The 21,968-nt window shown below is 41.6% G+C and overlaps 1 protein-coding gene across 1 annotated transcript; it reads right to left on the bottom strand.

Moving 5' to 3' along the window:
• Positions 1-1,175: 1,175 nt before the first annotated feature.
• LOC135509380 (serine/threonine-protein kinase H1 homolog) lies at positions 1,176-17,193 on the bottom strand. Its single transcript, XM_064929997.1, has 3 exons — positions 16,829-17,193; positions 14,858-16,011; positions 1,176-7,423 (listed from the first exon to the last, which is right to left on the bottom strand). Exons 2-3 carry the CDS (start codon positions 15,806-15,808, stop codon positions 7,106-7,108), a joined length of 1,269 nt encoding a protein of 422 aa, XP_064786069.1. The 5' UTR covers positions 15,809-16,011; positions 16,829-17,193; the 3' UTR covers positions 1,176-7,105.
• Between the last annotated feature and the right edge of the window lie 4,775 nt (positions 17,194-21,968).

Consider the following 21,968-nt stretch of genomic DNA (forward strand, 5'->3'; position numbering starts at 1 on the left):
CTTCTGCTCTACTCTAACCTTGGAAACCTCAATCTGCCTCTCTCGCACGGGACATTTCTGATCCCCAGCTCTATGGGCACCCCTACAAATAACACATTCCACTACTTTCCCCAATTCTACACATTCCTTTGTCTCATGCCCTTTTGCACATTTCTCACACCTTGGACCCTCCCTCCTACACACTGCTGCCACATGCCCATAAGCTTGACACCTGTAACATCTTAACGTATTCGGCACATACGCTCGTACAGGATAAATTATATATCCTAAATTCACTTTCAGGCGAAGACTCAGCTTCAAAACTCAAAAGAACAGACAATGACTCTTCTGTTCCCCTACTCTGTCTGCGTTGCATCAAATGCCAAGCATCACATACACTGGGAATCTTTGCCTTCAGCATTTATTTAACTAGGTACGTCAGTTAAGAACAAATTCTTATTTTCAAATGACAGCCTAGGAACAGTGGGTTAACTGCCTTGTTCAGGGGCAGAATGACAGATTTTTACCTTGTCAGCTCGGGGATTCGATATAGCAACCTTTATGGTTACTGGCCCAACGCTCTAACCACTAGGCTACCTGCCACCCGGGACCACCAAATTATTTATTGGCTACATTTTAAACTAGTCATCAACACTAGTCTATCAAGTAAACACATTGCACACATCAACTGGTAAACGAGATAAAAGCACAATTTCAGAGGCTTGGATTTTTAAATGCATTGATCGTTCGAGCCATAGTGTTGACATGATGGAGTGGAGGATTTCTTAGGGTTACCCAATCTGAAATCAGACAGTAATAGCAATGCTGCTCCTTGTTGTAAAGTCTTTAAACTTCTTAGCTAATTTAATTAGCCACATAATACTGACCTATGATGAAACATGATAGATCACCATCAATCTTACATTGCAGCAAACCCCTTTTAGTCATATTTGTGGAATGTTTTACTAGGACTACCAAACACAAAATCTATAGGGCTCACACATGGGAGACCACAATGATGCCGAATCGAGGAAAACACAGGGAAATCTGACAAAGCATGAGACACACTCGGTGTGAATAAGGGTGCGTTTCTTCACTTTGGTATGAACATATGGCTGATACTTGCTTAGATTGTTGCAAGAAACTATCACGAAGACTGATCATTGCTGAAAACTGATTTAAATTACTATTAAAAATGGTAGTCAGGTTCGAGTTTATTTGGCACATTTGCATAAAACATGACTCATTGAACCAGTTCACCATTAGTTAATGTAGAATAATCAATATGTTGTTATCACTCATTTAAACACACACATGAACAAGAATATTCAAAATCATAAACACAATTGTACTCAGAAGACAGTGTTGAATTGGCTACTTCAGAAAACGGTCAACAACATTTATACATGTATAGTACATATAGAAAATGTGAAAGGAAACGCTTTAGGAAAATTTTCACATTCTGCAAAATCGCTTGCAAATACTATTTACTTATTCATTGACCTGGCACACATTGCACACTTTACAATTATGCGTTTTATTTTTAAACCTTTACTTCATTTCAACATTTTTTTTTTATTTCTCTTTTGGTCCAGCAATTGTGTTTTTGTGATGTACAGGGAATTTAGAATCTCAAATGTGCATTAAAACCAAACCTTAAAAAAAATAAAAAATGTAAGACAGTGGTGTTCCAAAAACCAAATCAACAAGTGACTGAAATCATGGCATTATTAGTTCTGTGGGGTGGAAATGCATGTTACAGATAGATGTACAGTGCATTCGGAAAGTATTCAGACCCCTAGACTTTTTTCACATTTTCTTACATTACAGCCTTCTTACATTACAGCCTCTAAAATGGATTAAATCGTTTTTTCTTCATCTATCTACACACAGTACCCCATTATGACAAAGCCAAACTGAAGAAAAAAAATTAGAAAATTAAATGTTAAAACAAAACAGAAATATTACATTTACATAACTATTCAGACCCGTTATTTTGTTGAAGCACCTTTGGCAGAAATTACAGCCTTGAGTATGATGCTACATGCTTGGCACTTGTATTTGGGGAGTTTCTCAAATTCTTATCTGCAGAGCCCTGTTAGGTTGGATGGGGAACATTGCTGCACAGCTATTTTCAGGTCTCTACAAAGATGTTCAATCGGGTCCAAGTCCGGGCTCTGGCTGGCCCACTCAAGGACATTGAGACTTGTTCCGAATCTTGCGTTGTCTTGGCTGTATGCTTAGGGTCGTTGTCCTGTTGGAAGGTTAACCTTAGCCCCAGTATGAGATCCTGAGCACTCTGGAACAGGTTTTCATCAAGGCTCTCTCTGTCCTTTGCTCCGTTCATCTTTCCCTCGATCCTGACTAGTCTGCCACTGAAAAACATCTCCACAGCATGATGCTGCCACCATGCTTCACTGTAGGGATGGTGCCAGGTTTCCTCCAGACTTGACGCTTGGTATTCAGGCCAGAGTTCCATCTTGGTTTCATCAGACCAGAGAATCTTGTTTCTCATGGTCTGAGAGTCCTTTAAGTGCCTTTTGGCAAACTCCAAGCAGGCTGTCATGTGCCTTTTACTGAGGAGTGGCTTCCGTCTGGCCACTCTACCATAAAGGCCTGATTGGTGGAGTGCTGCAAATATGGTTTGTCCTTCTGGAAGGTTTTCCCATCTCCACAGAGGAACTCCGGAGCTCTGTCAGAGTGACCATCAGGTTCTTGGTCACCTCCCTGACCATGGCCCTTCTCCCCCGATTGCTCCGTTTTCCAGCTCTAGGAAGAGTCTTGGTGGTTCCAAACTTCTTCCATTTAAAGAATGATGGAGGCCACTGTGTTCTTGGGGACCTTCAATGCCGCAGACATTTTTTGGTACCCTTCCCCAGATCTACACAATCCTGTCTCGGAGCTCTACGGACAATTCCTTGGATCTCAGGGCTTGGTTTTTGCTCTGACATGCACTGTTAATTGTGGGACCTTATGTAGACAGGTGTGTGCCTTTGCAAATCATGTCTAATCAATTGAATTTACCACAGATGGACTCTAATGAAGTTGTAGAAACATCAAGGATGATGAATGAAAAAAAGAATGCTCCTGAGCTCAGTTTCATGTCTCATAGCAAAGGGTCTGAATACTTAGGAAAATAAGTTCTGTTTTTTCCTTTTCATACATTTTCAAACATTAAAAAATAACTTTTCACTTTGTCATTATGGGGTATTGTGTGTAGAGTGATGAGGGAAGAAATGTATTTAATCCATTTTAGAAAAAGGCTGTAACATAAGTCAAGGGTTCTGAACTTTCCAAATTCACTGTATGCTGCATGACACACAGAGTTGAACAAAAAAAGTGCCTACTTACAGAAACATGCACATAAATGACAACAATACAAATGTCAGGCACTTCATGTGACGAAGAGATGCTATTAAAATTGAGTTACCATTACGTCAACAGGTGACCACGTGAACTATGTGGAGAGGGGGGGACACCACTGCACTTGACTGTGTGCAACGATTTACAAAACAAATAACAGCAGTAGGACTGACAGTGTAGATAGAGCATAATGTAACATTATAGAAATTCCAAAAGAGAGACTGAGGTCAGCTGATACGGCTCTGTTGAATTTCCAGTATCTTAAAAAAATGTACCTCAAAATACCAGCGCATCTCACCACAAATTACTTAAACGTACATATGACCACATCATACCAATTGCTTATAATGGTTGTTCTGTTTGGGGAGTACAAAAAGGTAAAACACAAAAGTATCTAACAAGAGCAGTTTTAATGAAGACATAAAACCTACATCCTGTCAACACAATAACTAAGAGGTATAGTTATTATTTTTAATTTTTTAACACAAAAGCTTTTGAAAGCCCTTCAAAACACTTGAATGACCCTCAAAATGAAGTGCTAGAAACTGAAACAATCAGTTAAATGTGATCAGGTTCTTGATCCATCCCTCGAATATAATTAAAATAAGTGCATTCACAGGCTATAACAAAGTACGCTAAAACTAAAACGTGGAAGTATTGAAGATAATTATGACAGAACAATGTATAATACGTCATCACAACACTCCAGATTTGTTTTTAAGCGTATTTTATGGCAATTATTCTTGATTTTTAAAAGACTTGACAATAGAGAACAAGTGCCAGATTTAAATTGGTCTCTCCCAATAGCTGTCTGTGAGCTCTGACTGGCAAAGCATCCACAATATTACAAATGTTGTCAACCTACTAACTATACGGTTTGGTCAATGACAATTATGGGAAAAAAATAACGTCTAAACTAATCAGAACAAATTGGAAAGACATTTGATATAACAAACTAAATTAATACTGAGCCATCAACCAGTTAGCGATCTATTGGATCGATTCTCCATCAATTTGTTAAATTACACATCCCTTGACGTGTATCCTTCATTACAACAGGGCTGTCCATCTCAGACTGTGTAGCAGGGCCAGGAAAGTGCAGAGACAGGACAGGCCTCGATCCGAATAAGTCCCCAGTCCCCACAATGACAACTATGCAAAAGCGCTGGCTCATCTTTCCTTATTTAGATTTTCCAGTCAACCTCCCATAGTCTTTCAAGATCACAGTTTTAAAACAAATCCCAAAATGAATAGAAACAACTCCTACATTAACAGGTTATAAAAACTGAATCCTGGTTAGCAAAATACTTAATTTTCAAATCATGAAAGCAACTGGTCAGAATACAATAATATTGGATATACTAGACTTCTAAACCAAAATTAAATAAAATGTTTATTTTGGCCTTCATTAACCAGGTTTCCATCCAACCTCTTTTTTTTTAAAGTCACGACTGGCCTGATGGAAAAAGCACATTTTTCAGTAAACTTTCCAAATGTCGACAAAACAAGGTGGGATATTTTTGTCAGTAAAATTAATTATCAGAGAAATGTAGGTGGAAATGATTTTATGCGCAAATAGTGATCGAATAACCATCATATCGAAGTAAACTTGGAGTCAAGTGATGACATGTATGGTCCTCCCACTACAACTCGGGAAACCATGCAGTTTATTATGCGACAGATGAAATAAATTATGATGAACTTCACAGGGTGGTGAAAGTGCAAGGTGATGAGCTTGAATCTCATTTCCAATAAATATTGATGGTCTTATTCTGGTGACATGATGGCCATAATAATCTCATGTAGGCTTTACCTGCACTGTATCTGAGAGCTGTTGGCTAGAGCGCCAGGGTCAGTACCAGAGTGAGCACATCCGCTATATAACGCAAGTTTTTTTGTGGCAAAACAATCCGAGTTGAAAATGTGATGGAAACCCATTTAACTTATATATTTTTTTATTTGGGAATTTAACCGCAAAAGTTATTTTTATAAAAACACTACATCATCAAGCAAAGCCTTTCATCCGCAACAAGTTCATTTCCCGGAAACACATCTCTGGTGGGTTTTAATTCTCTGATTGCTTTTAATTCTTTTGAAAAATATTTATATTCACAAGAAAATCTGTAGTCAATTGGATGGAAACCTTGCTTCTGACATACTTGTGTTTTAGCACAAAGTATAAAAAAAATATATATATTCCGTATCTCAGGATATATTCACTACATGACCAGAAGTATGTGGACATCCCTTCAAACTAGTGGATTCGGCCATTTCAGCCACACCCATTGCTGACAGGTGTATAAAATCAAGCACACAGACAATCTCCATACACAAACATTGGGAGTAGAATGGCCCGTACTGAAGCGCTAAATTACTTTCAATGTGGCACTGTCATAAGATGCCACCTTTCCAACAAGTCAGTACATCAAATTTCTGCTCTGCTAGAGCTGCCCCGGTCAACTGTAAGTGCTGCTATTGTGAAGTGAAAACTTCGAGAAGCAACAACGGCTCAGCTGCGAAGTGGTAGGCCACACAAGCTTATAGAACGGGACCGCATAGTGCGTAAAAATCGTCAGTCCTCAGTTGCAACACTCACTAGAGTTCCAAACTACCCCTGGAAGCAACGTCAGCACAAGAACTGTTAGTCAGGAGCTTCATGAAATGGGTTTCCATGGCCGAGCAGCCGCACAAGCCTAAGATCACCATAAGCAATGCCAAGCGTTGGCTGGAGTGGTGTAAAGCTGCCTGCAATTGTACCCTGGAGCAGTGGAACCACATTCTCTGGAGTGATGAATCACGCTTCACCATCTGGCAGTCCGACGGAGAAATCTGGGTTTGGTGGATGCCAGGAGAACACTAGCTGCCCCAAATGCATAGTGCCAACTGTAAAGTTTGGTGGAGGATAAATAATGGTCTGGGATGTTTTTCATGGTTCGGGCTAGGCCTCTTAGTTCCAGTGAAGGGAAAACGCTACAGCATACAATGCCATTCTAGACGATTCGGTGCCTCCAACTTTGTGACAACAGTTTGGGGAAGGCCCTTTCCTGTTTCAGCATGACAATGCCCCCGTGCACAAAGCGAGGTCCATACAGAAATGGTTTGTCGAGATCAGTGTGGAAGAATTTGACTGGCCTGCACAAAGTCCTGACCTCAACCCCATCGAACACCTTTCAGATTAATTGGAACGCCGACAGTACCCGACCTCACTAATGCCGTTGTAGCTGAATGGATCTAGTGGAAAGCCTACCCAGAAGAGGGTTTATAGCCGAAAAGGGGGACCAACTCCATATTAATGCCCATGATTTTGGAATGAGATGTTCGAGCAGGTGTCCACATACTTTTGGTCATGTAGTGTATATCCACCAAAGCAAGTGACCCACTGTTCTTGTATCTTGAATTCACAGCAAATAATCAAGAACGAGTGCAGGAACAGAATTTTAACACCCCTTCCTAAAACTTAATTCCTATAATGTTGTTCAACAGATCCGTTTAGATGGGCAGCTTCAAGTGACCATTTCCACGGAAACAATAATAATCAACAATAAATAAGTGTGAGACACACAAGGCCAGGAAAGAAACATTAGGGAATAGGAATCTAGGAAAAAAGGGTGAAATATGAGGATGTTTTTCTTGCTGCGCCAGTGGCACTATGGCCTAGGAGCTGAATTGCTGTTCCAGGCAGCTGCTGGTAAGTCCCTGCTTGTGGTCTCAATGAGACACACAACATTATGAGTTTCAACATTGCAACCCACATAACTATTACTCAGCCATTGTATTGTTGTTGGTAGCGGCGGTTGAGCTCACGCAGCTCTTTCTCCCGAGCACGACGAGCCTTGTTGGACTTGGTGGAGCGGCTGGAGCGTGTGGACTGGGCAGACTTGGTGCTGTGGCAGCGTGACGAGGCCCTCTTCAGGAGGTTCTGGGAGATAGAGCGCTGCAGGTTCTTCATGGAGGATGACGCGGCCATGCTGACGATCCAGGGGTGCTTCAGAGCCTGGCCTGCTGTTAACCTCTCACTGGAGTCAACAGTCAGCACACGGTCGATGAAGTCCTTTGCCAGGTTGGACACACTGGGCCATGGCTGAGCAGGGAGAAAGAAAGAGGTTTAAATGTTGAGGGTAAATTTCTCTAGCACATTGGTTGATAACAGGTCAATTTGGGGGCATGGCCATAATGAACAATGCACACATGGGGGCAGCAGAGTGTAAAGCAGCTACAGTTTAATATTGCTGTCCTGTAACTCTGAACCTACATGTTAATAGCACAGTAGTAACTTCACAATGTGAACTTAAAGGCCGATTCTTTTTTTTGTAGTGTAACATATGGCAAGAAGATATTGAGTACAATTTCTGAACCCTAGGAACCAAGGAAAAAGACATGGCCAGGCATGTCTTTCGCTCGTTCAAAGTGCTGTCCAATGATAAAGGACAGGGGGTGATTTGCCCTCAGACTACAGCATAAACATTAGGCCTTTATAAATGAAGAATAGCTACAACCATGTATGTTACCCCCACTGAGAAGCTGAGCCGGTCTGATTCAGAGTATAAGAAAGGCCCCAACGCACGCACACATTAAGCATACTGTGGTTGCTTCCAGGAACTCCAGCCTTAAGCTACGTCACAAAGTCACGTAGGGGGGGGTCATGTTGTAAGTTCAGAGATGACATGAGCATTACGCCCAGTCGAGAAACACAGACACATGTTTTTTATTAAAATGAAACCTAACACATAAGCAACTGTCTGCAATGCATCCAGAATTAAATTATTATTTTTTAACTAAAAGAAGTGTAACTTTGGTTTTGATTCTCTGCTGGGATTTCCAACTGTGAGGAATCTTTCTTTACTACAGTGGAGTCACTAAGTGCCCCACTGTACACTTGTTTCTACCCCAGTCAGGATGTTACTAGGGCTGTTACAGTGACCATATTACTGCTACACAAGTCACGACCGCAGGTCACGACCGCAGTAATATTCCAAGTGACAATTGAGTCACGGTAATCTCCCTCTATGCACTCTGGACATGCGTTGGTAGTACTCAACTCAGTAACAATCATCAGGAAGCTAATGGCCTGGTACTCGGGACTCTATTGTCCCTCTAACCAGTATGACGGCAATGCAAATTCAATCAAAGAAAATCACATCAAACACTTATCAAAACAGTATGTGGTTTTAAAACTTACCCGACTGTGACTGATCAATTTGAAGAAAGTTCAATAATTGGTTGGAACAGTAGAAAACATGATCTGTGTGGATGTTTCAAAGCCCAACACTACTCTTTAAGGTGAGGATTAATTAAAAAACACCAACATGCATATTACAGCATATGAATATGCATAGAGTTTACACAGAGCTTATGCATGGGTCTATATGAGCCCAAACACCCCCCAAAAACTGAATTTAAAATAATGATTGTGTCTATACAATGCATAGCCTAGCGCATATTATACATGCAGAAAAAACACACAAAAATAACGAATTTAAGATGTCTTTGGTACATAATTACAATTAGTGTCCAATTAGTGAATTTGTATTTGTTTTTGAATAGCCTAGTAATAGGGATTGCTTTTACATTTTTATAATTAATAGGCTGACATTACCTTTTGCTACAGAATCTCACCACGGTGCATTTCCATCTCCTCCCCTCTCCCCTTCATTCCTTTCTCGAGCATGCAGTGAGAGGGGCTGTCAACAGTTAATTAAATGTTTCGTTGTGAAAACATGTTACTATTGATGTGCCCGAACAGACTTCACTTGGTTTCCCAAATTAAGCATCAGGTAGTTGCAGGAACAGGGTTGTAGAGCTCATGGTATAGAGAGTTTGGGAAGAATGTCACCTTTCACTTAGTGAGAGGCTGCATGCTCCTCAAATAGTGGTTAATGTGTGGAGTGAAATAATAGAGTAGCCTACCCCGGCATCAGTGAAAAACTAACCTGCGGGTAGGTGGCCTCCATTCGCTATTCGAGTGCATACAGACATCTTTTTTCCCCTGCCCATTGGATAATGGACCATTATAAATTGAAAGAAATTTTACATATTAATAAAGACAGATTAAATTGAGAATAGTCTGATGGGTGAAAATATGACCGATGACTTGATGAGATTAGCGTGTGCAGCCTGAAGCAAGGAACAGAGTAAGTTAAAAAAAATAATAATAACTTTCTCAAATCAATAGCCTATAGTCGCATCATGCAGCCCATATATTTTGATTTATAAGACATTGTAAGTTTTGTACCATTCACAACTAAAGTTGCCAAACAGATTTAGAGTTAACATATAGGACCCGTTTCAAATTATCACTTTTACGCTCAAGTCACTTCATAAGCGCACTCGCTCCGGAATTGGGAAAAATATCCCATCTATTTTATTTAGCTAAGTTATATACTTCTTACTATAATGGTGTGGGCTTAAAGCATATATTGTCTGCAAAATGAAGTAGCCTACAGCATGGCGCATAGCCAGATAACATACATTAGGGCAAATGTTCTTCTGAAATACATTTGTCACATCATGTTTCTTTAGACCAGACTAAAATAAATTGATTTATTGTGTTAGTGTATATTCAATTGATTTATTCTACTTTTTTTTAAATGTAGATGTTCTAAAGGCTCACATCAGCAGCTTGTATGTGTGGGGGCATGGAGATGCTAAACGTGTTTGTTAATTACCAGAAGACCGGCAGTCTTTTGCATGACAACCAGCTAAGAAAATGTCATTACCGCCACAGCCCTAGATGTTACACCTCCTGAACTGTAAACTGCTGCATTTCCAAACACCCAGCAGACATCCAATATACATATTTTTAGACCCACAGATAAATCTCATATGAGCTTAATATACATGACACATATACAGCTCAAAGATGTTACAACCCCAAACAGACATGTTACATCCCCAAACCGACATGATGCTGAAGGCATTTCTGATAATTACCATAATGTCCAGTACTCCAAAACAATCTACTCAAATATTTGTTTTAAAATCTACAGTGCCTTCAGAAAGTATTCATTCTCCTTGACTTAGTCCAAATTGTTGCGTTACAGCCTGAATTCAAATGGTTTAAATATATTTTATTCTTGCCAATCTACAAACAATACTCATAATGGCAAATTGAAAACATGTTTTTAGAAATGCTTGTAAATCTACTGAAAATTAAAGAGATCTCATTTACATACAGTACCAGCCAAAAGTTGACACGCCTACTCATTATCAGTGATTTACTTAAATTTTTACTATTTTCTACATTGTAGAATAATGAAGACATCAAAACTATGAAATAACACATTTGGAATCATTTTGTAACCAGAAAGTGTTAAACAAAAATATATTTTATATTTGAGATTCTTCAAAGTAGCCACCCTTTGCCTTGATGACAGCTTTGCACACTCTTGGCATTCTCACGACCAGCTTCATAAGGTAGTCAGTCACCTGGAATGCATTTCAAGGTGTACCTTGTTAAAAGTTAATTTATTGAATTTCTTTCCTTCTTAACCTTTCTTGTGCAGGGGTTCCGCTAGCGGAACACCTCGACAACATTCCGCTGAAAAGGCAGTGCGCGAAATTCAAAAATATGTAACTTTCACACATGAACAAATCCAATACAGCAAATGAAAGATAAACATCTTGTTAATCTACCCATCATGTATGATTTAAAAAATGCTTTACAGCTAAAGCACAACATATGATTGTTAGATCACCGCCAAGTCCAAAAAACAGCAATTTTCCCAGCCAAAGATAAGTCACAAAAAGCAGAAATATAGATAAAATTCATCACTATCCTTTGATGAACTTCATCAGATGACACTCATAGGACATCATGTTACACAATACATGTATGTTTTGTTTGATAATGTGCATATTTATATCCAAAAATCTCAGTTTACATTGGCGCCTTACGTGCAGTAATGTTTTGATTCCAAAACATCCGGTGATTTTGCAGAAATACTAATAATAAAAAGAGACTTCTCCTTAATGCAACAGTTGTCAGATTTCAAAAAAAAATAGCGGAAAAAGCATAATCTGAGAACGGCGCTCAGAACCCAAAACAGTCAGGGTGATAGCTTCCATTTTGGAATCAAAGTTAGAAACACCATAAATATTCACTTACCTTTGATGATCTTCATCAGAAGGCACTCCCAGGAATCCCAGTTCGACAGTAAATGACTAAAGTTCCATCATTTATGTCTAAATATCCACGTTGTTAGCGTGTTCAGCCCAGTAATCCATCTTCATGAGGCGCGAGCATTTCATCCAGGCAAAAACTCGGAAAGTTGAGTTACAGTCCTTTAGAAGCATGTCAAATGATGTATGGAATCAATTTTTAGGATGTTTAACATAAAACGTCAATAATGTTCCAACCGGAGAATTCCTTTGTCGCCAGAAAAAGCACTGGAACGCAAGGTAACTCTGTCGGGAGTGCGCGTCATGAGACCGAGGCACTATGCCAGACCACTGACTCAAACAGATCTCATGAGCCCCTCCTTTATAGTAGAATCCTCATTCAAGTTTCAAAAGACGGTTGACATCTAGTGGAAGCCCTAGGAAGTGCAACCTCATCCATATCTCAATGCGTACTCGCTTTGAAAAACTACAAACCTCAGATGTCCCACTTCCTGATTGGATTTCTCTCAGGTTTTCACCTGCCATATGAGTTATGTTATACTTAGACATCGTTCAAACAGTTTTAGAAACGTCAGTGTTTCCTATCAAATACTACTACTACTAATAATAATAAAAATAATAATAATAAGCATATATTAGCATCTGGGACAGAGTAGGAGGCAGTTCACTCTATTCATCCAAAGGTGAAAATTCTGTCCCCTATCCCAAATTAATGTGTTTGACTCAATCAGTTGTGTTGTGACATGGTAGGGGTGGTATACAGAAGATGGTCTTTTACCAAATAGGGCTAAGTCCATATTATGGCAAGAACAGCTCAAATAAGCAAAGAGAAACGACAGTCCATCGTTACTTTAAAACATGAATGTCATACAATGCGGAAAATCAAGAAATTTGAAAGTTTCTTCAAGTGCAGTCGCAAAAACCATCAAGGGCTATGAAATATGGATGTAATGGAACAAAACAAACAGTTCTTGTGGAAGTGGGAGTCCTGGGAGTGCATTCCGACGAAGATCAGCAAAGGTAAGTGAAGATTTATAATGCTATTTATGACATTTGTTAACTCCACAATTTGGCGGGTAACTATGTGGCTGAACGCTGTTCTCAGATTATTGAATATTGTGCTTTTGCCGTAAAGCCTTTTTGAAATCTGACACAGCGGTTGCATTAAGAACAAGTTTATCTTTAATTCTATGTAAAACATGTATCTTTCAAAGTTTATGATGAGTATTTCTGTTATTTGATGTGGCTCTCTTTCTCCGGATGTTTTGGAGGCATTTCTGAACATGGCACCAATGTAAACTGAGGTTTTTGGATATAAATATGAACTTGATCGAACAAAACATACATGTATTGTGTAACATTGAGTCCTGGGAGTGTCATCTGATGAAGATCGTCAAAGGTTAGTGATTAATTGTACCTCTCTTTGGTTGGAAAATGGCTGAATGCTTTCTGTGACTAGTTGCTGACTTGATATGTTCTGCTTTTGCCGAAAAGCCTTTTTGAACTCAGACACTGTGGTTGGATTAACGAGAAGTGTATCTTTAAAATGGTGTAAAATACTTTATGGTTGAGGAATTTTAATTATGAAATTTATTTTTTTGAATTTGGCGCCCTGCAATTTCACTGGCTGTTGGTGAGGTGGGACGCTAGCGTCCCGAACGATCCCAGAGCGGTTAACTGCACCTCAGATTGCAGCCAAATAAATGCTTCAGAGTTCAAGTAACAAACATATCTCAACATGAACTGTTCAGAGGAGGGTGTGTGAATCAGGCCTTCATGGTCGAATTTCTGCAAAGAAACCACAACTAAAAGGACACCAAGAAGAAGAAGAGACCTGCTTGGGCCAAGAAATGAGCAATGGACATTAGACCGGTGGAAATCTGTCCTTTGGTCTGATGAGTTCAAATTTGAGATTTGGTTCCAACCGCCGTGTCTTTGAGACGCAGAGTTGGTGAACGGGTGATCTCAGTATGTGTGGTTCCCACCGTGAAGCACGGAGGTGTGATGGCGTGTAAGGGCTATTTGACCAATAAGGAGAGGGATGGAGTGCTGCATTAGATGACCTGGCCTCCACAATCACCTGACCTCAACCCAATTGAGATGGTTTGGGATGAGTTGAACCGCAGTGAAGGAAAAGCAGCCAACATGTGGGAACTTCAAGACTGTTGGAAAACGATCCTCATGAAACTGGTTGAGAGAATGCCAAGAGTGTGCAAAGCCATCATCAAGGCAAAGGGTGGCTACTTCAAAGAATTTCAAATATATTTATTTGTTTAACACTTTTTGGTTACTACATGATTCCATGTGTTATTTCATAGTTTTGATGTCTGCACTATTATTCTACAATGGAGAAAATAGTAAAAATAAAGAAAAACCCTTGAATGAGTAGGCGTGTCCAAACTTTTGACTTGTACTGTAAGTATTCACACCCCTGAGTCAATACAGTGATTCTAGCTGTGAGTCTTTGAGTAATGTCTCTAAGAGCTTTGCACACCTGGATTGTACATTTCCATTTGCACATTATAATTTTTTTAAATGATTCAAGCTCTGTCAAGTTGGATGTTGATCATTGCTAGACAGCCATTTTCAAGTTAGGTTTGCCATAGATTTAAGCCAAAACTTTAACTAGGCCCCCAGGAACAATCAATGTTGTCTTGGTAAGCAACTCCAGCGTATATTTGGCCTTGTGTTTTAGGTTATTGTCCTGCTGAAAGGTGAATTTGTCTCCCAGTGTCTGTTGGAAAGCAGACTAAACCAGGTTTTCGTCTAGGATTTTGCCTGTGTTTAGCTCTATTGTTTCTTCTTATCCCACAAAAAACTCCCTAGTCCTTGCAGATGACAAGCATACCCATAACATGATGCAGCCACCACCATGCTTGAAAATATGAAGAGTGGTACTCAGTGATGTGTTGTGTTTGTCCTGAATACAAAGCGTTATGTTTGGGTCAAAGTTAATTTCTTTGCCACATTTCTTTGCAGTTTCACTTTAGTGCTTTATTGCAAACAGGATGCATGTTTTGAAATATGTTTTATTTTGTACAGGCTTCCTTTTCACTCAGTCAATTAAGTATGTATTGGGGAGTAACTACAATGTTGATCCATCCTCAATTTTCTCTTATCACAGCCAGGGTGTGAATACCTTCTAATGGCCATGTATGTACCAGTACATCGACTGGTATTGGTACCCTCTTCACCACTCACTAATATGTGGTGTGTGTCAGTGTATGTACTGTCCAAGTAAAATTTCCCCATGGGTATATCATATAACGTTATCAACACGTCAAAGGAGGACTGCTCGATAGGGGATTGTAGAAGTATTGATAGGTTGACAGGACAACAAATTAGTAAGAAACAGAAAAGAAATGGACGAAGAGGGTGTAACATCATAGGTGCTTACCTCCCCAGAAAAGCTGTACTTCCCCTTGAGGATCTGACGGTAGAGGCGCATGCGGTTGTCATCCTCAAAGGGCATGGTTCCACTCAGCAGAATGTAGGAGATGACCCCTAGAGCCCACATATCCACAGCATTGGTGTATGGCTTTCGTACCAGGATCTCTGGGGCAATGTACTCTGGTGTCCCACAAGTGGTCTTCATCAAGCACTCATCACCCTTCTTACGAGTGCTGGCCAGCCCAAAGTCAGTGACCATAATCTTAGAGTCTGCACCGGGGTGATAGTAGAGCAGGTTCTCAGGCTTGAGGTCACGGTGGGTGATGCCAAGTGTATGCAGATACTTGACCCCGTCCAGTACCATCTGTAGGACACGTGTAGCATCACGCTCTGTGAAAGAGCCACGGGCGATGATACGGTCAAAAAGCTCTCCCCCTGTAGCCAGCTCCATCACCATATATACTCGCTCAGCTGTCTCAAACACCTCCATCAGCTGGATAATGTTGGTGTGGCGTACACGCCGCAGGACACACAGCTCTGACTCACATACCTCACGTCCCTCTCTGTAGCGCGTCTCTATCATCTTGATGGCGTAGGGCTGCCGCGTGCTCTTATGCTCCACTCGCACCACCCGGCTAAAGCTACCTCGGCCTATCAGCGCCTTAATGTCATATTTGGCTGTGACCCGTGGGTCAAACTTAGCTCTGTACTTGGCTACCTTGTTTCTGCGTGGGTCAGAGGCCTCTGGTTGGCCTGTATTTGTTGGTGCCTGGGTGGCTGAGAATGCTGCCTGGGGCGGGGGAGAGCCTGTTTTCTCCCCTCTCATTTTACTCCCCCTGCCGTCGCCTCGGATGAAATGTTTGTAGATGTCGGTCTGGAGGGGATCGACCTTTTTGACCAAGTCTAGCTGGACATCTCCAGGTGGCTCAGGGAGGACCTTGCTCGTCCTGCACCCCATCACATCACAATCCTGTCCCACTGGGACCAGCAGGACATCCTCATCGCCCACGCAACATCCAAGCACTGAAAAGCATCAAGCCACAGGAGGCAGCCAATGTTCTTGAGGAAATGCTGCAGTGGCCCACTGAACCAGTCACTGTGGCAGACCACTCAGAAAACAGACCTCACCACACCGTAGTAGACTGATGAAATGGGGCAATTCTAAAAGAAAGAATACAGAGTAAACAATTATACATTTGAAATAAATCATTGTCCAATACCAAGTTCAACAGCAAAAAAATAAATGTGCACCCTGAAAGATTAGAGTCATTGACTGATTTGACTAAACATTGCATTTAGGCCTATTTGCTGTGGCAATGTATCACGTTCTACCTAAACTGACAACCGTTGACTACACAAAATAAAATCAAGAATTATGTTAGTAGAATCAACACTGGGCTGTCTGGTAAACGTTCTAGAATCGGGTCTACCAAGATCACCTATAAAAAAATATATAAAAAAAAAAAAATCGGCATGTGTTGACATACCGCTAAATAACGGTTCACCCATCCCACCAACCACCCCCCCAGATCCATATCCATTTACGCCTGGATACATGGTATACTGACCTTGTAAACGAGGAAAATAGCGGTATTGGCAACAGCCGCCATGTATCAAATATATAATGTATCCACAAATTACACAATTATACAATGTCATAAACTGCACTGTGTATCATTTGGTGGATGTAACCAGCAAAATTACTTTTGTCGGCCATGATGATTGTAACAAACCTAAATGCCGATAGTAGCCTAGCATTCCTCTATATCATGAACTAAAATTATAGGCCTAAAAGTTGTTTGAATGTTTATGGTTGGGATTTGAAACAATTTGCCAGATAAAGATAGTGAAGTTCCAAGCCATTTATCTTGATCGAATGTTACAAAAAAATATGTAAAAAATGTATGTAACGTTATACCTTGTTTGAGTAGATTTAATCGTATTATATACTCTGAAGCATTAAAACGTAAAATCTTACCTTATATCAAAGTTAGCTAATTAGCAAGTTAGCTAGCAACATACGACAGCGGGAGTTACAAGGCAGAAGTCCGCAACTTGCCAAAGCCAACCTCCTCCTCACCCCACTCTCAGCTGTTGTCTCAGTTTTTTTGGTTCGGATTTTTCAAAGTTGAATCCAGATGATAAAACGGCATACTGCTCCCTTATGGCTCTGATAACGTTTCAAGTAAATTGCAACAAGTTGATGGCTTCATTTTGCGCGTAAAAGCAACAACGCCGTGGCAAAAAAAGCAGATAGAAGCGCTCGGTCGTTCGCTTCATAAAACGGTGTTCTTGACTGGGACCACCTTTTTCCTGCAAACTTCTTTGTTGGAACGACCTCCTCGTCGGCTTGTTTCTACCCCAGAAAATCATCGAGGACGTCGTGAGGTCACTTCCTGGATACGAAGAAAAGTACCGTACAAACGCATATATTTTGTTCATCTAAAATATTACAAGAACAGCTGTCAAAAGTGGAAAATACATGACACGTTGAAATCGCTCTTGAATTACAGTGTAGGACAGACATACCTGAAGTTATTGTCCTTCTAACAAACTCTGTCATAATTATTTTTAATTATTAGGCTAATCAATTAAGTGTTGATGTGGGTAATTCTATGTATTTCAGAATTTTGTTTTCTCTTGATGCTGCAAGGTCTATATCAAATGTAGGCTACTTGAAATGTGATCTGGTGTAAAGCCTAAGCCTCAGAATGTTGCTCTATAAAACCAGCATAGGTTAGCTACAATTTTGATTTGGCATATAAATGGCAATTGTAAACTAATAAACGTTACTCTGCTTTTTAATTTTACCATACAGATCCACAGGATGGCGCTATATGCATGTGATATAGATTAGACCAGTGGTGGCCAAACTGTGGGGCGCAAGGAACTCAGTCCGGCTTGAAACATACTTTTTAAAAGTGGTGTAAAATGTGTAGAAGTGCAGGAAATAAGCTTTAAACCTGCAAAACAAGAAGGGTGTGAACAGTTTGTTACAAACAGCGCTTGTGCTCATAGAAAGAGCGTACCCACGATGTTCCCTAATGCTGGAAGGGGGCCCCCGAGTTAAAATGTTTGGTAACTCCTGGATTAGATTTAAGAGAATAATGTCTTGTTCTCATGAATATGTTTGCATATGATTAATGGTTTTCAGAGTCTTTCCAGATGTACTGTATTCATTAGAGATTGTTTTTCTTTTTTCTTCTGATTTTGGTAACTACCCCTTTATCTGTTGTATTCCTATGACATTTTGGGGCGGAAATTCAAATTTTTCATACTTCACGCTTCTTGCTGAGCTTGTGCTCAGCTGGCTACATGGGTGACTTTTGAATTAGAATGTTCAGATAAACAATTCCAACAAACAGGGCAAGGCAAGGAAAAGCCTATGGTTTTAGTAGGGTCAATGAATGTTATGAATTGTGTTGGATTAGTTGTAAATGATTGCCACTGACATGCCTCCTGCCCCTGCAGCGGGGACCTCCAACATGACAGCTGCACATATACACAGGCAATGAGCAGAGTAACAGCTCCCCCATTAATACACCCACCCAAGTCCCATCCTGTGACCTAAGAGGTCTGTATCAGATGCTCAACCTGCTCTGCTCACACCTACTGTAATGGTCTGAGCCTAAACCACGCGAAAACAACACTATGGAGCACAAATCTTTTCCTATCTCACCCTGGAAAATACAAAGTCTGAGGTCATCTGCCTTTGGACTAAAGAGCAAAAATACTGCCTGAGCAAAAAAAAGAATACAAACATTGTCAACCTACAAAATAAATGGCTTGGAGAAGACGGATCCACTGGTTGCCCTCTTGGTTACAGAGTGCTGGTAGTCCCATCCACCAAACTACCAGGTGTGAAACAGGGAAGAGACTCAGGGGGTATGCTAATTTGATATAGAGCAGACGCAACAGGAAAACGATCCTAAGCACAGAGCCAATACAATGCAGGAGTAGCTTCAGAACAAGTCTCTGAATGTCCTTGAGTGGCCCAGCCAGAGCCAGGACTTGAACCTGATCGAACATCTCTGGAACAACCTGAAAATACCTGTGCAGTGACGCTCCCCATCCAACCTGACATACCTTGAAAGGATCTGCAGAGAATAATGGGAGAAACTCCCTGAATACAGGAGAACCAAGCTTGTAGCGTCAACCTAAGGAGACTCGAGGCTGTAATCGCTGCCAAAGGTTCTTCAACAAAGTACTGAGTGAAGGGTCTGAATTCTTATGGAAACGTAATACTTGTTAATAATTTTGCAACAATTTCTAAAAACTTGTTTTTGCTTTGTCATTATTGGGTATTGTGTGTAGTTTGGTGAGGGGGAAAAAAAACAATCTAAAATTGTTTAAAAATAAATGCTGTAACTTAACAAAATGTGAACAAGTCAAGGGGTCTGAATACTTTCCAAATGCATTGTATATCCCCCCCAAATATAATCCTTTAACGATGACCGCTTCTCCATCCTAGAGGGAGGGATCAACCATTTCCAGGCCCAGGGACATGTACTTGTCTGAGGCGACATAAATGCCAGAACTGGACAAGAACCTGACACTCATCACACAGGGGGACAAACTCCTGGAGGTGACAGCATTCTATCCCAAATATGCCACCCTAGACACAACTATGACAAAACAACCAACAAAAGTGGGTTACAACTCCTGCAGCGCTGTACACAGTCAATGGTAGGCTTCAAGTGGGCTCTTACGGTAGGTACACCGACAACTCATCCCTTGGCAGTAGTACCATAGATTACTTTAGTCTCTCTGAGCGTTCAGTCAGCCCACTGACACCCCTACCAGATCACAGACTGCTTGAACGGAGCAATACTCAAATCAGGCATCGAAGCCAAAGGAAATGCATAATATAATGCAATGTTATAGATGGAAGGACAATAGTGTAGAAAACAACCCCCAAAAAAAACAATTAGGCAACAAATTCAATCCCCTTTTGACAACATCCTGGACAAAACATGTCACTGTTATAGTGAAGGTTTTGTAATAGTGAAACTTGTCAGTAGAAAAGCATTTGACCTCTCAGCTTCCCTATCAAATCTAAACATTTCAAGCAGACAACCTAAGAAAATTAACAGCATTGAAAAATGGTTTAAAGAATGTCAAATCCTAAGAAAGAAATTGAGAAACCTACCCATGTAACGTAGACGCTGGGAGTTGAGAAGCAGGTGGTAAGCTTAATATAACAACGAACATGGAATGATACAGCGTAGGAGTAAAGTCTAGACATGAACAAACAGAAACAATACTGCCTGGGGAAGGAACCTAAGGAAGTGCCAGAAAAGGGGAAGTAATGGAGAACAGATGTGCTTGATGAAGTGCAGGTGTGCATAATGATGAATGCCAGGTGCGCGTAATGTCAATTCCCAGGACCGGTGGTTAGGAAACCGGTGACATGAACGCTGGAGGTGAGGAGCGGGAGTAGACGTGACAGTATGCAAGACGACGCTGGCCAGAGGGATGGCCCTGAGAACGAGGAGTAGGTCAGTCTGGGCGGCAAAGATGGAAATCACAGATGATGTTGGGAGCCAGAATGTTGTCCACCGCAACACAACTCCTCTGGGCCGTACCCTCCCAGTCCATCAGGTCCACCACGACGTCGGGAGTCCAGTAGGGCTCTGACGGCATAGGCGGGGGTCTCATCTACGTCAAGGGGGGGCAGATGGGTGTCATGGGGGACTGCATCAGCCAGGGGAACAGGAACCACCGGCCTGAGAAGGGAGCCATGAAAAGAAGATGAGATACGGTAATCACTGGGAAGCTGTAACCTATAAGTCACCTCATTGACCCACCGGAGAACCTCAAACGGCCCCACAAACGGAGTGAGAGGTTCCCGTTAGAGAGACAGATGCGATCCTCAGGATAGAACACTGGAGTCTCACTGTTCTGACGGTGGAAAATGCGCTGGAGTCTGACCTGAGCCCCGCTCCACACTTCTGCACGCTTGAACCACTCATAAACCGCAGGATCATCGGTTCTGGCCCGGGGACCACGGAGCCAGAGCCAGCTGAAAACCCAGGACACACTGGAAGGGAGTCATCCCGGTGGCAGAGTGACATAATGAATTCTGGGCGTACTCTGCCCATAGAAGGGATCAGGCCCACTCTCCCTGCCAGTCCTAGCAGTGACTCCTCATGAACCTCTCCAGCTCCTGGTTCACCCTCCCCACCTACCCGTTGGACTGAGGCCTATACCCGGCAGTGAGGCTGACGTGACCTCAAGCTTTTCCATAAAGGCTCTGACCGTGATGTGAATTGGGGCATACGGTCGGAGACGATGTTCTTCGTAAGGCCATAATGCCAGAAGACCTGCTGGAATAGTGCCATTGTGACCTGGAAAGCTGTAGGGAGACAAGAGAGAGGAATAAAATGACATGGATTTAAAAAATCTATCCACAACCACCAAAATGGTGGTGAACCGTCAGAGGGGATATCAGTGACAAAGTCAATGGATAGATGAGACCAGGGACACTGAGGCATGGGAAGGGGAAGGAGTTTCCCTGCTGGAGCGTGTATGGGGAGACTTAGTTTGGGCACACACAGAACAAGAGTTGACGTAGCAAGTAACATCTAACATCCTGCGCCAAGGTGGGCCACCAATATTTCTTGGAGAGTGATTGTATAGTACGGATGATCCCAGGATGTCCAACAATGACAGCTGTGTGTGCCCAGGTCAAGGTCAACAGGCACTCCCTTATCACCATGGGAACATAGATGCACTTAGAAGGACAGGTAGTGGGAGCGGGTTCCCTCTTCAGAGTCTGGCAAATGTCCACATCTACATCCCAGACCACAGGGGCTACAACATGAGAGGGAACAGGAAAACAGGTCCTCCGGCATTCGGGTGACCAAGTCCGTGATCCTCATCCTCGACCATGAGAAGGTGGGGTTATGCGTTGGAACCATGGGAGGCAGAGGATGATCTTATGAACTGGTGATGAAGAAGGGGATGATTTCCAGATTACTGGATTTCACGGTAAGGGTGAGTGGTGTGGTGATGTGTGTGATGGTTCCAGATCCTAGTGGCCGATTGTCAAGGGCTTACACCAGAAAACGGAGAGGAGAGCAGGTATGAGGGGATGTTCAGAGAAGCGGCAAGGGTCT

Source organism: Oncorhynchus masou, chromosome 22, assembly GCF_036934945.1.
Source record: "Oncorhynchus masou masou isolate Uvic2021 chromosome 22, UVic_Omas_1.1, whole genome shotgun sequence".
Lineage (NCBI taxonomy): Eukaryota > Metazoa > Chordata > Actinopteri > Salmoniformes > Salmonidae > Oncorhynchus > Oncorhynchus masou.

What these genes read in the sequence shown, in the direction of transcription:
- LOC135509380 (XM_064929997.1), bottom strand. Translation starts at nt 15,808, where the DNA reads ATGGGGTGCAGGACGAGCAAGGTCCTCCCTGAGCCACCTGGAGATGTC. An exon ending in AGTACAGCTTTTCTGGGGAG is followed by an intron (nt 7,424 to 14,857) that starts GTAAGCACCTAT and finishes CTCCCTGCTCAG; the next exon opens with CCATGGCCCAGTGTGTCCAA.